Source organism: Hypoxylon fragiforme (assembly GCF_022984875.1).
Source record: "Hypoxylon fragiforme strain CBS 206.31 chromosome Unknown GGS25scaffold_4, whole genome shotgun sequence".
NCBI lineage: Eukaryota > Fungi > Ascomycota > Sordariomycetes > Xylariales > Hypoxylaceae > Hypoxylon > Hypoxylon fragiforme.
The window spans coordinates 605,533-617,720 of record NW_026054759.1 but is presented as its reverse complement, the minus strand read 5'-3'; the positions used below and the strand labels follow the sequence as shown (position 1 = coordinate 617,720).

The following is a 12,188-nucleotide window of genomic DNA, read 5'->3' as shown; positions in this document are numbered from 1 at the left end:
AGTAGAATACATAGGCATGTATGCTGTAGAACGCTTACGTGTTTTTTTTTTACAACTACGGCAGCCATTACAACCTGGTCTGTCATTTCTCAACACGCAACTACCTAACCTTAACCTACTGTAGATAATTCTTTGGCAAGAACAACAAAGTCATCGACCAATTCTTTGTCGCACAAGGCAAACCATCGCATTTTATTCTGCTCAAACTCTATGTTTCCTTCAATTCTTTAGCTACCTAGGTAAAGATAACATCGCTTCCAATAAATTTTCGTTTAACATGGCTGAATCGACATTGACGATATTATAGCCAACAGTGAATTATTGAACTTGCCTACCTGCACCTGGGCTGAAGCTGCATTCGGTTTGGGTGTTCATTGAAGGTCCTTAAGAGGTTACAAGAAAAGTGGATAAGGTACTTCGAAGTCGGTACAGAAGTACCTAGTACCTGCTGACTCAGATTCTCATAGGACCCACTCTGACATAACAATTCGTAAGAATTCCACATATTGTACCTGGAACTTCTTCCTTCGCGTTTCTTCTTTTCGCCTCTTCACCTTTGTGTCAAGTCGTTTTGACCCTCCCCAACGCAACCACATCGACTTGATTTCATCGGCCACCGCCATCCTGTCATAATGGCGACCGTTGTTCCTCGCCCGGACATTGATTTGTCTTCTCAGATGCTGCCTCCTCCACCAGTGTCTGCGCCTTCAGCTGCAGCTGCGCCCACAGCCGACGAAGAGTACAAGCAGAACCTGAACTCGCGACTCACTTGTCCTGATTGTAACGAAAACCCTCCTAACCTTGTCGAGGAGTTTTCTTCCGGTGATATGGTCTGCGCATCTTGCGGATTAGTTCTTGGTGATCGCATAATTGATACCCGATCCGAATGGCGTACCTTTGCCAACGATGACCAGGGCAACGATGATCCTTCTCGTGTTGGAGATGCTATGAACCCTCTTCTTAGCGGCTCTCAATTGGAGACTAATATTGCCTTTGGTGAGGGCATGCGTTCTCGAGAGCTGCACCGTGCTCAAAATCGTTCCGTCAATGACAAAGCCACCAAGACCCTCCTGAGTGCCTATCGTGAGATCTCCAATCTTTGCGAGGCTATCAGCATTCCCAAAACCACCCAAGATACCGCCAAGCATATCTTCAAGTTAGTGGAAGAAGCGAAACTTTTCAAGAGCAAGCCTATCGAAAGTGTGATTGCTAGTTGCATTTTCATCGCTTGTCGACAGTCCAAGGCTCCCCGAACCTTTCGCGAAATCTTCTCCTTGACCAAGGTCTCCAAGAAAGAGATCGGCCGCACCTTTAAGCAATTAGAGAAGTTCCTGCAGAGCAACCGTGAAGCGAACACGAATGGCTCATTCCTCATGGTCGAGAACTATGAAGCTACTGGCACTACAGGTGCATCTGAATTATGTGCTCGGTACTGCAACAACCTGCAGTTCAAGAACCCGCATCTCATGGAGAGAGTTTCCAAGTCTTTGGCGGAGAAGAGTTCCGCTCTCAAGGACCTTGCTGGCCGATCTCCTCTCTCCATCGCTGCAGCGGCTATCTACATGGCCTCCCACCTCATGGGTGATGCTCGAACGTCGAGGGATATTGCGGCAGTGGCTGGTGTTAGTGATGGCACGATTAGAACCGCATACCGCCACATGTACCCGGCTCGTGACGATCTTGTTGAGAAAGAGTGGCTCAGCCAAAAGGGTGGTGGCCGCATCGACAGACTGCCCCAGAGCTAGTTTCGCAAAGGGAAAAAGACTGAAACTGGGAGGCGAAATCCTCGCGCCAGAAGAATACTTCATGATTCTACGAACACAACCTATTGAAATGCCGGATTAGGTCATATTCCCGAGAGGGACACAAAAAAAGAGAGAACTGCTGCACAGAAAACTTATCATCGTCGTAACTTGCCATGGCCTATATCGCCTAGCTTGTCGACATTACACACCCTACAGCTTGTTAGCAAAGCTGAAGTGGTGCGAATGGGAAGGATGAAACAAACGTACTCGCCGTCGGGTGATTTCCATATTGGCCGGTACTAGTTTCTTTTGACTTTGCGTTTTGCATTGTCTTGGCTCTTGAAATATAGAGCTCTTTCAGGTTGCTATTCTTGCAGCACATATTCACATGAGGCTGGCTTGTGAACAGTCGGTCGGGGGATGCGTTACTAAATTGAGTATAGCCCGCGAAGTGTTTTCGTGTTGAGATATCCCATAGGTGGCAAGGAGGGAAGGATAATTTTAACTGATGACCGAGGGCATGGGCAAGTGAACTCGGCGTGGTCTTCACGATTCTCATGGTTTTGGAGATCGTATACGCCGTGGAAAGCAGCTATAGGAGATAGCTGGGTTGTAACTCGTTCCATGCTTCGGTAAACTAGGTAATTGCATTTTTCAGATCGGTATTGCATATGTTGGGTTGCGTAAGGTGAGAGTTTGATTTTTGAGATCATATATTTATACCCCCATTTTCTCTTCTTTTCTCTTCTATCGTCTCCCTTTTCCCCTTTTGAACCATTTACCCAGATTCTACTAAACTTCACTGCTCCCCCCCAGGGTTAGAATGCACCCAAGGCCACCTACGTAATTGTAGCATTACAATACATAGTAGTTTGATGGTTTTGCACTGATTCGTGGCTTGTGTCTCCCTGCATTTGCGTGAAGTGTCTCAGTGTTGTCTTTTAGGTGTGTAGTCGGTGGAATAATCATCGTGCAACTACATAGTATGTCTACATATGCCTACCTAGGTACCTACTCGGCTTGCCCCTATTCCCCCCCTCCACAGTACTAACCTAGATACCTACCACGTACGTATATATCGATATGTTACGTACTAGACTGCTAGGTGAAAGGTAGTACCGGGGTTAGGACCCGAAACCATGGATAGTGTGGGAGCAGGGACAAGCTACTCGGCACGCAATAGCCCGGCATTATGGGGAAAGCGCGCCCGATATAGGCTCTTTCGGGACCCCGCATAGGTACTTGCTCGATTTCGCCCGTTACACTACGCCTACGTAGTATGCATTACACGGCATCTGCATATGTAGCACCGTTTGTTGCATCTTTCTCAGAGTAACTTGTTTCTCCGATCCTTTATTTCTTCATTCCTTGTCTTTTCTGCTTGACAATTCTTCTGTTATCAAGCAGATTCGTCCCAAGATAGTTCAAGCCTCGGTATCAACTTACGTTCTTTGTTGAAACCAGACTACCTACTACTTACCACACACATCATATCACAGCAAAGCTTGCAACAGATCAACGCAGGTTGCACATCACATCATGAAGCTCCTCTACCCCACATCCCTCAAGCTCGACATCCAGAGCCTCGAGGGCTTCGGCACCACCCTGCACCCCTACGACGTGAAAGCCCCCATCCCCGACGAGCTGACCGACGCCGAGATCCTCGTGACCTGGACCAACACCGCCGACAACCTCCGCGACGCCGCCAAGCGCCTCACCAAGCTCCGCTGGATCCAGTCTCTCGCCGCGGGCCCCAACGACGTCCTCAGCGCCGGCTTTCCCAAGTCCGTCCTCGTGACCACGGGCTCCGGCCTCCACGACCGCACCGTCGCCGAGCATGCCCTCGGCCTCTTACTCACCTCCGCGCGCCGCTTCGACGCCATGCGCGAGGCACAGCTGCAGAAGCGCTGGCCCGCGGAGCTCGGCGGCCCGCAGCCAGATAGGCCGAAGGACCGCTTCACGACGCTGCGCGACGCCCGCGTCACCATCTGGGGCTACGGCAACATCGCCAAGACCCTCGCCCCCTACCTGACTGCCCTGGGCGCTACTGTCCGCGGCATAGCTCGCTCCGCCGGCGTCCGCAACGGCGTCGAGGTCTACGCTGACGATCGCCTCGCGGACCTGCTCCCGCACACCGACGCGCTCGTCATGATCCTCCCCGGCGACGCGAGCACGGCCGACGTGCTCAACGCGAAGACGCTCGCGCTGCTGCCGAGGCACGCGTGGGTCGTCAATGTCGGGCGGGGCACCAGCATCGACGAGGATGCGCTCGTGGATGCGTTGGAGAAGGGGCAGCTAGGGGGCGCGGCGTTGGATGTGTTTAAGACGGAGCCGCTGCCCGAGACGTCGAGGCTGTGGGCGGCGCCGAATGTGCTGGTTAGTCCGCATGCGGCGGGCGGCAGGCCGCAGGACGCGGAGGCGTTGGTGGCGTATAACTTGCGGAGGTTTTTGGCGGGGCAGGAGTTGAGGAATTTGGTGTAGCCATTATGGGGCAGGAGTGTGCTGTAGGGTGTAGATTGGGGTAGGGGTTGGGTGGTGATTGTAGGGGGAGGGGAGGGGAGGGAAGGGGGGAGGCAGTAGTACATAGTTAGGTGCCTAGCTGGTACAGATATACATACCTACATATTATCAACTTTTTATCTTCAAAATTCTTTAGATATCGGCGTAGAAGTGATTTTTATGTTCGCTTGTGTTGGTTGGCTAGGTAGTTAATGGAATATCCTGTAGGTATTCCTATGCTTGGCTCGACGAAGAACTACATAAATAAATACCTGGCTAGGCACCTACTGCTTATCATTACTCACACATCCGGCAAGTCGAACAGAGCATGTGAAGGGTATGGTTGTTAATTAGACTCAGTGTTACTTACGAAACTTCGAGCTACTTTCAGTGAAGCGGAGGAGGTGGTTTAAGTTGGTCTTGTAGTTTTGAGTTAGAGGTCTGGATGCTATTCCTTAATCCATTGTATACCTGAACATGTATCCAGTGGCCAAGTATCTGATATCATCAACAACAACACGACATATCGACTCCGTTGTGAACAAACGTCAAAAAACACCAAACATGAGTTGCACCGTCCATAGTATCCATATCATGTACCATTCCCAGCCCAGCAGGTATCTAATATCATCAACAACACGACTTGTCGACTCCATCCTAAACAAAGCCAAAGAATACAAGACATGGGTTGAACCGCCCATGGTATCCGTATTATAAACCACCATTCCCAAATCCTAGCCCAAGACGCATAAGTGCTATCGTCCATCATAGCTGTAGCCGCCGTAGTCCCAAGACACGTGAGGTGGTCAGACATAGATACCTAGTTTGGGTAGGTAGTCCATCGTGGCATAAAAAGGATGGAAGGCCCCTTCAAACCACCACATGGAAGTCCTTGAACGACTCCCGGCCCTCATCGTCTTCCTCCTCTACCTATGTTACGCTCCATCACGGGATAAACAGCGCACCAGGTCTCTTCAAACCACCGCATAGAAGCTAGGAGAGGAATCCAGCCCCACATCGTCCAGCTCTTCTCTTGTCTGCTCCACCAAGGTGAAAGTTGGCGATTCAGCATGGAATGAACTGGAATCCAGACCTTCGAAACCACCGCAAAGAAGCCATTGAGAAGGTCTTCGTACTCCCCTTCTCTCCTTCCTCTTCTTCTCAACCAAGGTAAAGGTAGGTACTAGGTAGGTAGTCCATCGTGGAACGGACAGTGGACCGGGCCTCTTCAAACCACCACATATATCCGGAAAAGTCAGGCGTCGCTCTCTCACGGTAGGTAGGTCGGAGCAACGCGATCTTGGCCTAACACATCTGTCTGTGGTCTTCCGAAACCTGATGATGTGGTCTCGCTATGCCTGAGACAGCCAAGACACGATGGATGGCATCAAGTGCCGGGACCCAGAGTGAAAAGAGTATTGATGGCTACTGAGCTGCCTACGGCAGCGTAAACGCTTGGGACTGCCCAAGTAGCATCAATATCGAATCACCGCACACAAATACCCCGTCTCTGTTGCGAATGAAGGTATCCTTTCTCGTTGAACTTTTGATCAAGGATCCATTGTGTCGGTAGTAGTGTTCTCCTTCAAGGTGAGGTAGGCAGGCAGTTAAGCATGAGCAGACTGCTTTCTAGGCCATTTAAACCGCCGCATGGAAGCCATCGATTCAGTCCATAGTAGTCCTGGGCCTTTCGTCCTCGGTAGGCAAGTCAGAGAGAGCAACGCCATCGTAGCCTAGGCCACCTTTCTTCCCCCAACCCGGGCAGGGCATGTGGGCCATTGACGTTTCCCAGTTCCTTGCAGGCAACCTCGGCAGACAAGCAGTTTCTCTCTAGCTGCTTCCACCCATCCTTTCAAACATGGGAGATTCGCGCCCTTCTTTGGTTCGCGAATGCGCACCTGGTCTGACTGACTGCAGGAAAAGCACAAATACAGGGAAGTTGTGGTGCGATGGTGTGAATGCCACAGGGGTCAGGGCCGACGAAACGGTATTTCCAGTAGTCTCTCTGGCGACGGGCTCTACACCTGGCCTAACTGCGAAGAAAACAGAGAAGTGTTGGACAACGTTGCTGGGAGTCCGATACCGGGACCAAGGAGAGTGTGGCGATGAGTGCTCACACGATTCGGAACAGAGCAATAACTCGTGGATGAAGGCTAAATGATGTGGGGGTTTAGATGATATGGCGGAGAGCAGCCACCCGGAGGCTGGATACTTTTATGACTGGGCGGAGACAGAGAGGCGGCGAACGGCAGTGGAGTGGCCCTTTGCCGACCTCCAATGGGATGTAAGTGATGGATTGAATGTGAAGATGTGTGACTATCATCCCCTTTATGTCGCCTTTTGCCAACAGCCAAGAGTACATGGCATAAGTAACCGTCAGGCTAATGTTAAGGAATGACTCCACGAACAGAACGGCCAGCAATGATACCGTTCCTCCGCAGTAGAATCTTTTCGTCGCAGCCGAATAGGTAAAGCCAAAGAAACATGCACCCCCCAAGCGCATGTTGGATCCGGTCTCAGAACCCACTAGAAGCCGTACTTGACTACAGTTGCTTGAGTACTCTGTTGGTTGTTCTAACCAGTCCCCCCCCCCGCCGGTATTTCGGCGAGGTCCAGGAACCGGTTTTCGTATCTCCTTGAGAAGGACCGCAAGTCCTCTGTGTGAAATGCAAAGAATGGCTTTCGTGTAAGATATCCCAAGCAGATCATCTTAAACTGCTTGATGGCAATCTTCTTGCCATCTTGATGTCCCGCTTCCAGTTCAGGCCAGATGCCCGTGATCCAGAAATAATCAAGGACATTGTAGTCCTCAAGTAATCTAGAACATTGGAGTAGAGCCTCTGCTGATGGCTCCATAGACGCCATACCTCAAGTTTTGTTGCTGCTCAAACAATCCAAGTCGGACCAGATGTCGGTAATCCAAAAGTAATCCAGGACGTTGCAGTCCTGAAGCGACGCGGAACATCGTGGTAGAGATCTATGTTTGATGGCTCCCTAGCCACCAGATATCAATGTGCTGCTCCTCCAGCCATTCAATCACTGACTTGTCCTTGGTGGTCTTGCCACAATTGAATAGGCGAACCCAAAGAGAACGCGCACCTCCATCGGGGCATAGTGTTGAATCGGTGTCACGCCCACTGTAGGCCGGATTTGGCTTCAGCTGCTCGTGTTGTTTCTTTGGCTCCCCACTGTAAACATTAGGTTGGGGTAGGTACGATTTGTTGTAGGTATCTTCGGGGACAAGACACAAGCGCCCCCTCGATGGTAGGCGGTGTCAAGCCAAAAGCAATGACTATACCCTTGCCACGGAACCATGAAGTCTTTCGCTCAAATCATCAAGTGTCGGGCTATTCATAAGGTGCGTTGTCGTAAGCGAATGCACAAACCCAAAGAGAACACGCACCCAATGTGGGTGGGGACTGTGTCTGATGCCAGGCTCATGTCCCGCTGTACTTCTTTTCTGTTGCTGGTAAGGCGCTTGTGACATCCCAGCCCGCTGACGAAAGGTTGAGTAGTTAACAAAAACAAACAAGTAGGGACTTGTTATGCCACCGGAAACAAAAGAAAAGCCCTCCCCCTATGGGGTATGAAGTATTGGTATCTCGCAAGGTAAGAGGGCGGCGAGCGTATTGCTTGATGGCGATTTTCTCGCCACCCTCGTAGCTTTTCCCAGTTTCGACCAGATGCCTGTGATCAAAAAATAGTCTGGACCGCCGACACACATCTGATCCAGAAATAATCTGGAACGTTGTCAAAGCCATGAGGCGAAATAATTACGTCTCTCAGATCAGTAAAACTGCACTTGTCGACGAACTCGTTGTCCTGAACCCATAAACGCCGACCACGATGCTCTCACTCATGTCATCCTTGTCGGACTCCCAGCAAGCCATCGCTGTGCTGTATTTCCTTGAAGAGCCTTGTGGGCTTCTGAGGCGGTTCCCTCCAGAATAGGAGGAGGGTTGGCACACGATTTCTGTACCTCCTTGGAGAAAGGACAAGGACTCTCTACAAGATATAAAGAATTGGTATACCGTAGGGAAATTATACTATGTATGAATTCGGGGTGTGTGTTGAGGACAGCCTCTATAGGTTGAGAGAGAGTGGCAATACCGCTGTAGGCCATAAGTTGAAACCTTGCATTGCGTTAGACTCGTTGAGATAGGCTTGCTGTGAGGTTATCTGGTTAGCCTCTGGAGGTGACCAAGTTCTGGGGCTGGGCATAGACGGCATAGTATGATGTAAACCCCTCGGACCGCTTGCTGGAGAACCATGAAAAGAGTAGTTCTCCATGTCCACTTCGCAAGCGGTCGAGGGGCGCGTTGGACATATACTCTGAGAAGAGGATCCAGCTGAGTGGATTTGTGGATATTGGTATTGTGGCAGAGATGTATTGATGGCACTAGGATATGGCGTGGGTAGAGATACTTTGGTTAGCGAAGGCCTGCTCCCAATCCGTTTGAAAATAGCCGTCGGCAGATAATTCGACTATGTGTCCCAGTTTGGTGCGTCTGGGGAGGAAAAGCTGTTTGCTGGAGCGGTTGAGTATGGAACTCCTTTCACGGAGTTCCTGTCATGGATACTATTCAGCGAGTTGTGGTGATGAGCTAAGAACTGGAAATCTCTCCCAGGGAGTAGGTCGGAGTAATCTACAGGTACACCTAGCATGGTGTTGGGAGGTATGTATGTGTCGGGGATGTGACTGAGACTGCTGACCTGTCTCAGTCGGCGAGTGAAGGAGGAACGACGGCAATGCGTCTACATGCAGTATCGGGAAAGTTAGATGAGGATGTCCAACGCTTCCGGAAAGACGGGAACGTGCTGCGTATCTTCTGACCAACCACGCCACAAATGGTGGTGATGAGAGCCAACCACGTCAATAGCTGCAGCCGCTGCTGCTGCAGTAAGAGACAAAACTCTTTGATGGGACGACTCTTCGATGTGGCAGCCAGAAACCCACGCAGGGGATTGGAATGGATCCAATCACCATCCAATCACCCCAAGACCACGACAACCGTCGGCGACGCGGAGACAATGCTCCCGCGTGGAGGGCCAATGAGGAATGGTGCCCCCCCCCCCCAACCCCCCCCCAAACCCCCGGGCGAGCGTGTGAGGGATGCTCGCGCCCGGTTTGTGAGGGGGAGATCGATTTTAGTGTAGAGGAGAACAATGGGAGAGAAAATAAGAATTGATCGAAAACAGCACACCTTCGAGGGAGTAGTAGTAGAGTCAGCTGCGGTCGGTGGTCTTGCGGTACAGTATACCTGTGCCTTGCTGCTTGACACAGACCACCGACGGACGTCATATAGTCATCCAGCTCCAGGTCCGCGGCGATTACGGATGGCTGTCGTAGTGTCCTGTAAGAACAACCGTGTTCCAGTGCCTTGCACTCTAGGTAGGAATCCCGAAACCGAGTAAGACGGACAAGCAACATCCATGGTTTTCATCATCGTCAGCCACTCCTTTGTTACCAAGGTCGTCCTCGAATCTATTTCCACAAGCCGACAGCCTCGGAAGTTAAAATGCCGTGTGCAAATCAAATCATATCAACGCGAGTTCCTTGCCGCGGTCTTCTCAGAGAAGGGCAAAGAGAAAAAGATTGAGAAGGTCAAAGGCGGCGGGGCAGATGGTATGTAGACGAGATTGAGAAGAGAAGTCAAAGGGAAGCCGTGTGTAATGACAGGACATGATCTTAAGGTCCAGCAGCTTGAATCTCCGCGGTATTGTGCGGCAAAACCTCCCCACCCGCGCTCTGCGCGGTGAGTGTGAGGTCGCCTCCAGTGACAGGTTTGCGAGGAGGATTAACCGAAGCAGCTGAGCTCAGGGTATTGACCCCGTGTTCATCATTCTCGTCATGGATTGCTGGACTGGCTAGACTGTACTCAACCATGGCAGAGAGGCAGGCTATGGGGAAGAGAGCTGGTGCGAAAAGGAACCAGTATGCAGTGACAGGACATGTGCTTAGAGTTCTCGGCTTGCCCGATGTTGGGCAATCGCTTAGGGCGGCGCCGCGGGACCCCCCCGTCGGGCCTTGATAAGAAGGAGAGAGGCGAAGACAAAAGCCATGTAGGGTAAGAAGACATGCAGGCATACCAGCGAACGCTGTAGCTCTCAAGTAGCTTGAAGAGCACCCGAGCCCCGCGTATTGAGCCTGTTCTTCTACTTGCCAGCCGGGCTAGCTGAGCTGTACCCGGTTCAGGGCGGAATAAGGGACTTCCGGAAACGAGAGGAGGCGAATGAGAAGCCCCTAGGCGATGACACGACATGAAGTGTTGTAATGTTTTCGAGCCCCCCACCTGAGCCTTTTCTTGGACCTTTTGTGCCTTGTTTATCTACCTCCCAAGCTGGCTAAATTGGAATGAACCATGGCGGAGAGGCGAGACTCAGATTTCATCTCTTCATCTTGTAACTCTGTAGGAACCGGGCTGGTTCCGTAGAAGCCCCAATGCGGCATGTCGGTAGATTCGCGAGCTGTAAAAATATGCCATAGAACGAACGAACGAACGAACGAACGAACGAACGCAACGAACCCCCGCCGTATGTGCCTCGTCGGTTGCACCCGACCGAGGCCAGTGGGGCTTGCAGCAGTTCTGGTGAAACGCGGCGGCCGAGCCAGTGTTCTGGCCCTGTTGGCCTTTTTGACAAACGCCAGTGTGGTTGGATGTATGAAGCCGCCGTGTGTGCTTCGTCAGACTCCCCAAACTGTCTCCAGTTCGGCTCGCGTCGGTTCTGGGGCCTTCGTAGTAAGGGTAGGCACCGTACGTGGCTGGGCCTTCTGGTAGAGGCCAGTGTAATTTGCAACGGTTATGGTAGAACGAGAGCAGCAACCCCCCCATCGGAGGTTGTGCCATGTGCTCAAGAGAAGCCCGTGGGGCTTGCAAACGGTTCTGATGGAGCAGCAAGCCAACAACCACGTAGTGAACAGGTACAAACGACGGTGTTGTTGGAAGGCTAGTGTGATGCCTCGGCGTCGCTTTCCGTGAATGGCGGGCCACTGCCGCCTGTCCCAGAAGTCGAATTGAATAGGACCGGCGCGAATGTAATGAGCCAATACCCAAACAGGACGGCAGCATGATCGGGGAGGTATCTAATTCCCCCCCGATGTATGCCTGCCAATAGTAGACGCCAACCCCACTGACGGACCGAGGGACACGCTTTTGAATAATTGAACTGTTGTGATTATTCTTGAGCTTATCATGGTTCTCTCCCGCCAATGCGAATTGTGTATTAATGAGCGACACGCCCCAGCAGCAAGAATGTGGTGTGAGACGGCACGCCCCCGCCCCCCGTGTGTGTGCTTGCGGCACAAGCACGGAGGGCAAGGCTCCCCGAGGCCGGTTTTTGATATTTTTGTTGCCACGACACGAACATCTGTTGTTGTGGTTTTTCTCGACCGTGCAGTCGTGCTCTTGCTTATATGGGACAGCTAAGGAGGCCCATTGTAGATGTGGGAAGCTAGCAGGAATGAGGCAATCATACCATGACGTGTTTCGGATGACTGGACCGCACATGTAATGCTTGTGTTTGCGTCCTAGCCATGTCATTGTTGCGGCGGGTTTCGTCGTTGTTAGTGCTAGTAGCATGACACTTCATCCGCCGCAAATAAGATACCAAAGCAAGGCAGTATTGTGGAAATGCTGTTGTCACGACCTATCGCCTTGTCGATTCAACACAATATCACTAATTGCGGACCTTTACTTCTTTGTAGTGTCCGAATACTTCTCATACACTCGCAATGGAGTTTGATCATCATTGTTCCTGTCCTCAATTGTTTCTTGGTGCCGAGAGAGAAGCGAAACCACCGAGAAGGATGAAAGCGGGAGTTTGCATCCTTTGACGACGTGAAGCAAGACCTGTTAGAATCGCTTATGTGGTTTCAAATCGGCTTAGTCTGATCACCGCCCGACTTGCGTTATAGGTATTCGCCGTCGTGAACAAGATGATACT

The 12,188-nt window shown here is 51.3% G+C and overlaps 3 protein-coding genes across 3 annotated transcripts; 2 read left to right on the top strand and 1 right to left on the bottom strand.

The window, feature by feature from the left end:
* The first annotated feature begins 59 nt into the window (after positions 1-59).
* Positions 60-1,855, top strand: GGS25DRAFT_217984 (TFIIB-domain-containing protein). The gene is made up of 3 exons (XM_049256925.1): positions 60-239; positions 308-412; positions 468-1,855. The coding sequence occupies exon 3, from the start codon at positions 633-635 to the stop codon at positions 1,743-1,745; it is 1,113 nt and encodes a 370-aa protein (XP_049117457.1). The 5' UTR covers positions 60-239; positions 308-412; positions 468-632; the 3' UTR covers positions 1,746-1,855.
* Positions 1,856-2,945: 1,090 nt separating this feature from the next.
* Positions 2,946-4,272, top strand: GGS25DRAFT_484940 (D-isomer specific 2-hydroxyacid dehydrogenase). Its single transcript, XM_049260509.1, has one exon. It carries the CDS (start codon positions 3,285-3,287, stop codon positions 4,224-4,226), a length of 942 nt encoding a protein of 313 aa, XP_049117456.1. The 5' UTR covers positions 2,946-3,284; the 3' UTR covers positions 4,227-4,272.
* A 1,802-nt stretch (positions 4,273-6,074) lies between these two features.
* On the bottom strand, positions 6,075-7,109 carry GGS25DRAFT_520279 (uncharacterized protein; the record flags this gene model as incomplete). The annotated part of the gene is made up of 2 exons (XM_049263862.1): positions 6,075-6,397; positions 6,824-7,109. 2 exons carry the CDS (start codon positions 7,107-7,109, stop codon positions 6,075-6,077), a joined length of 609 nt encoding a protein of 202 aa, XP_049117455.1.
* Positions 7,110-12,188: the final 5,079 nt, after the last annotated feature.

Bases quoted from the DNA above. Each gene is read 5' to 3' on its own strand.
- GGS25DRAFT_217984 (XM_049256925.1), top strand. From the start codon at position 633: ATGGCGACCGTTGTTCCTCGCCCGGACATTGATTTGTCTTCTCAGATG.
- GGS25DRAFT_484940 (XM_049260509.1), top strand. From the start codon at position 3,285: ATGAAGCTCCTCTACCCCACATCCCTCAAGCTCGACATCCAGAGCCTC.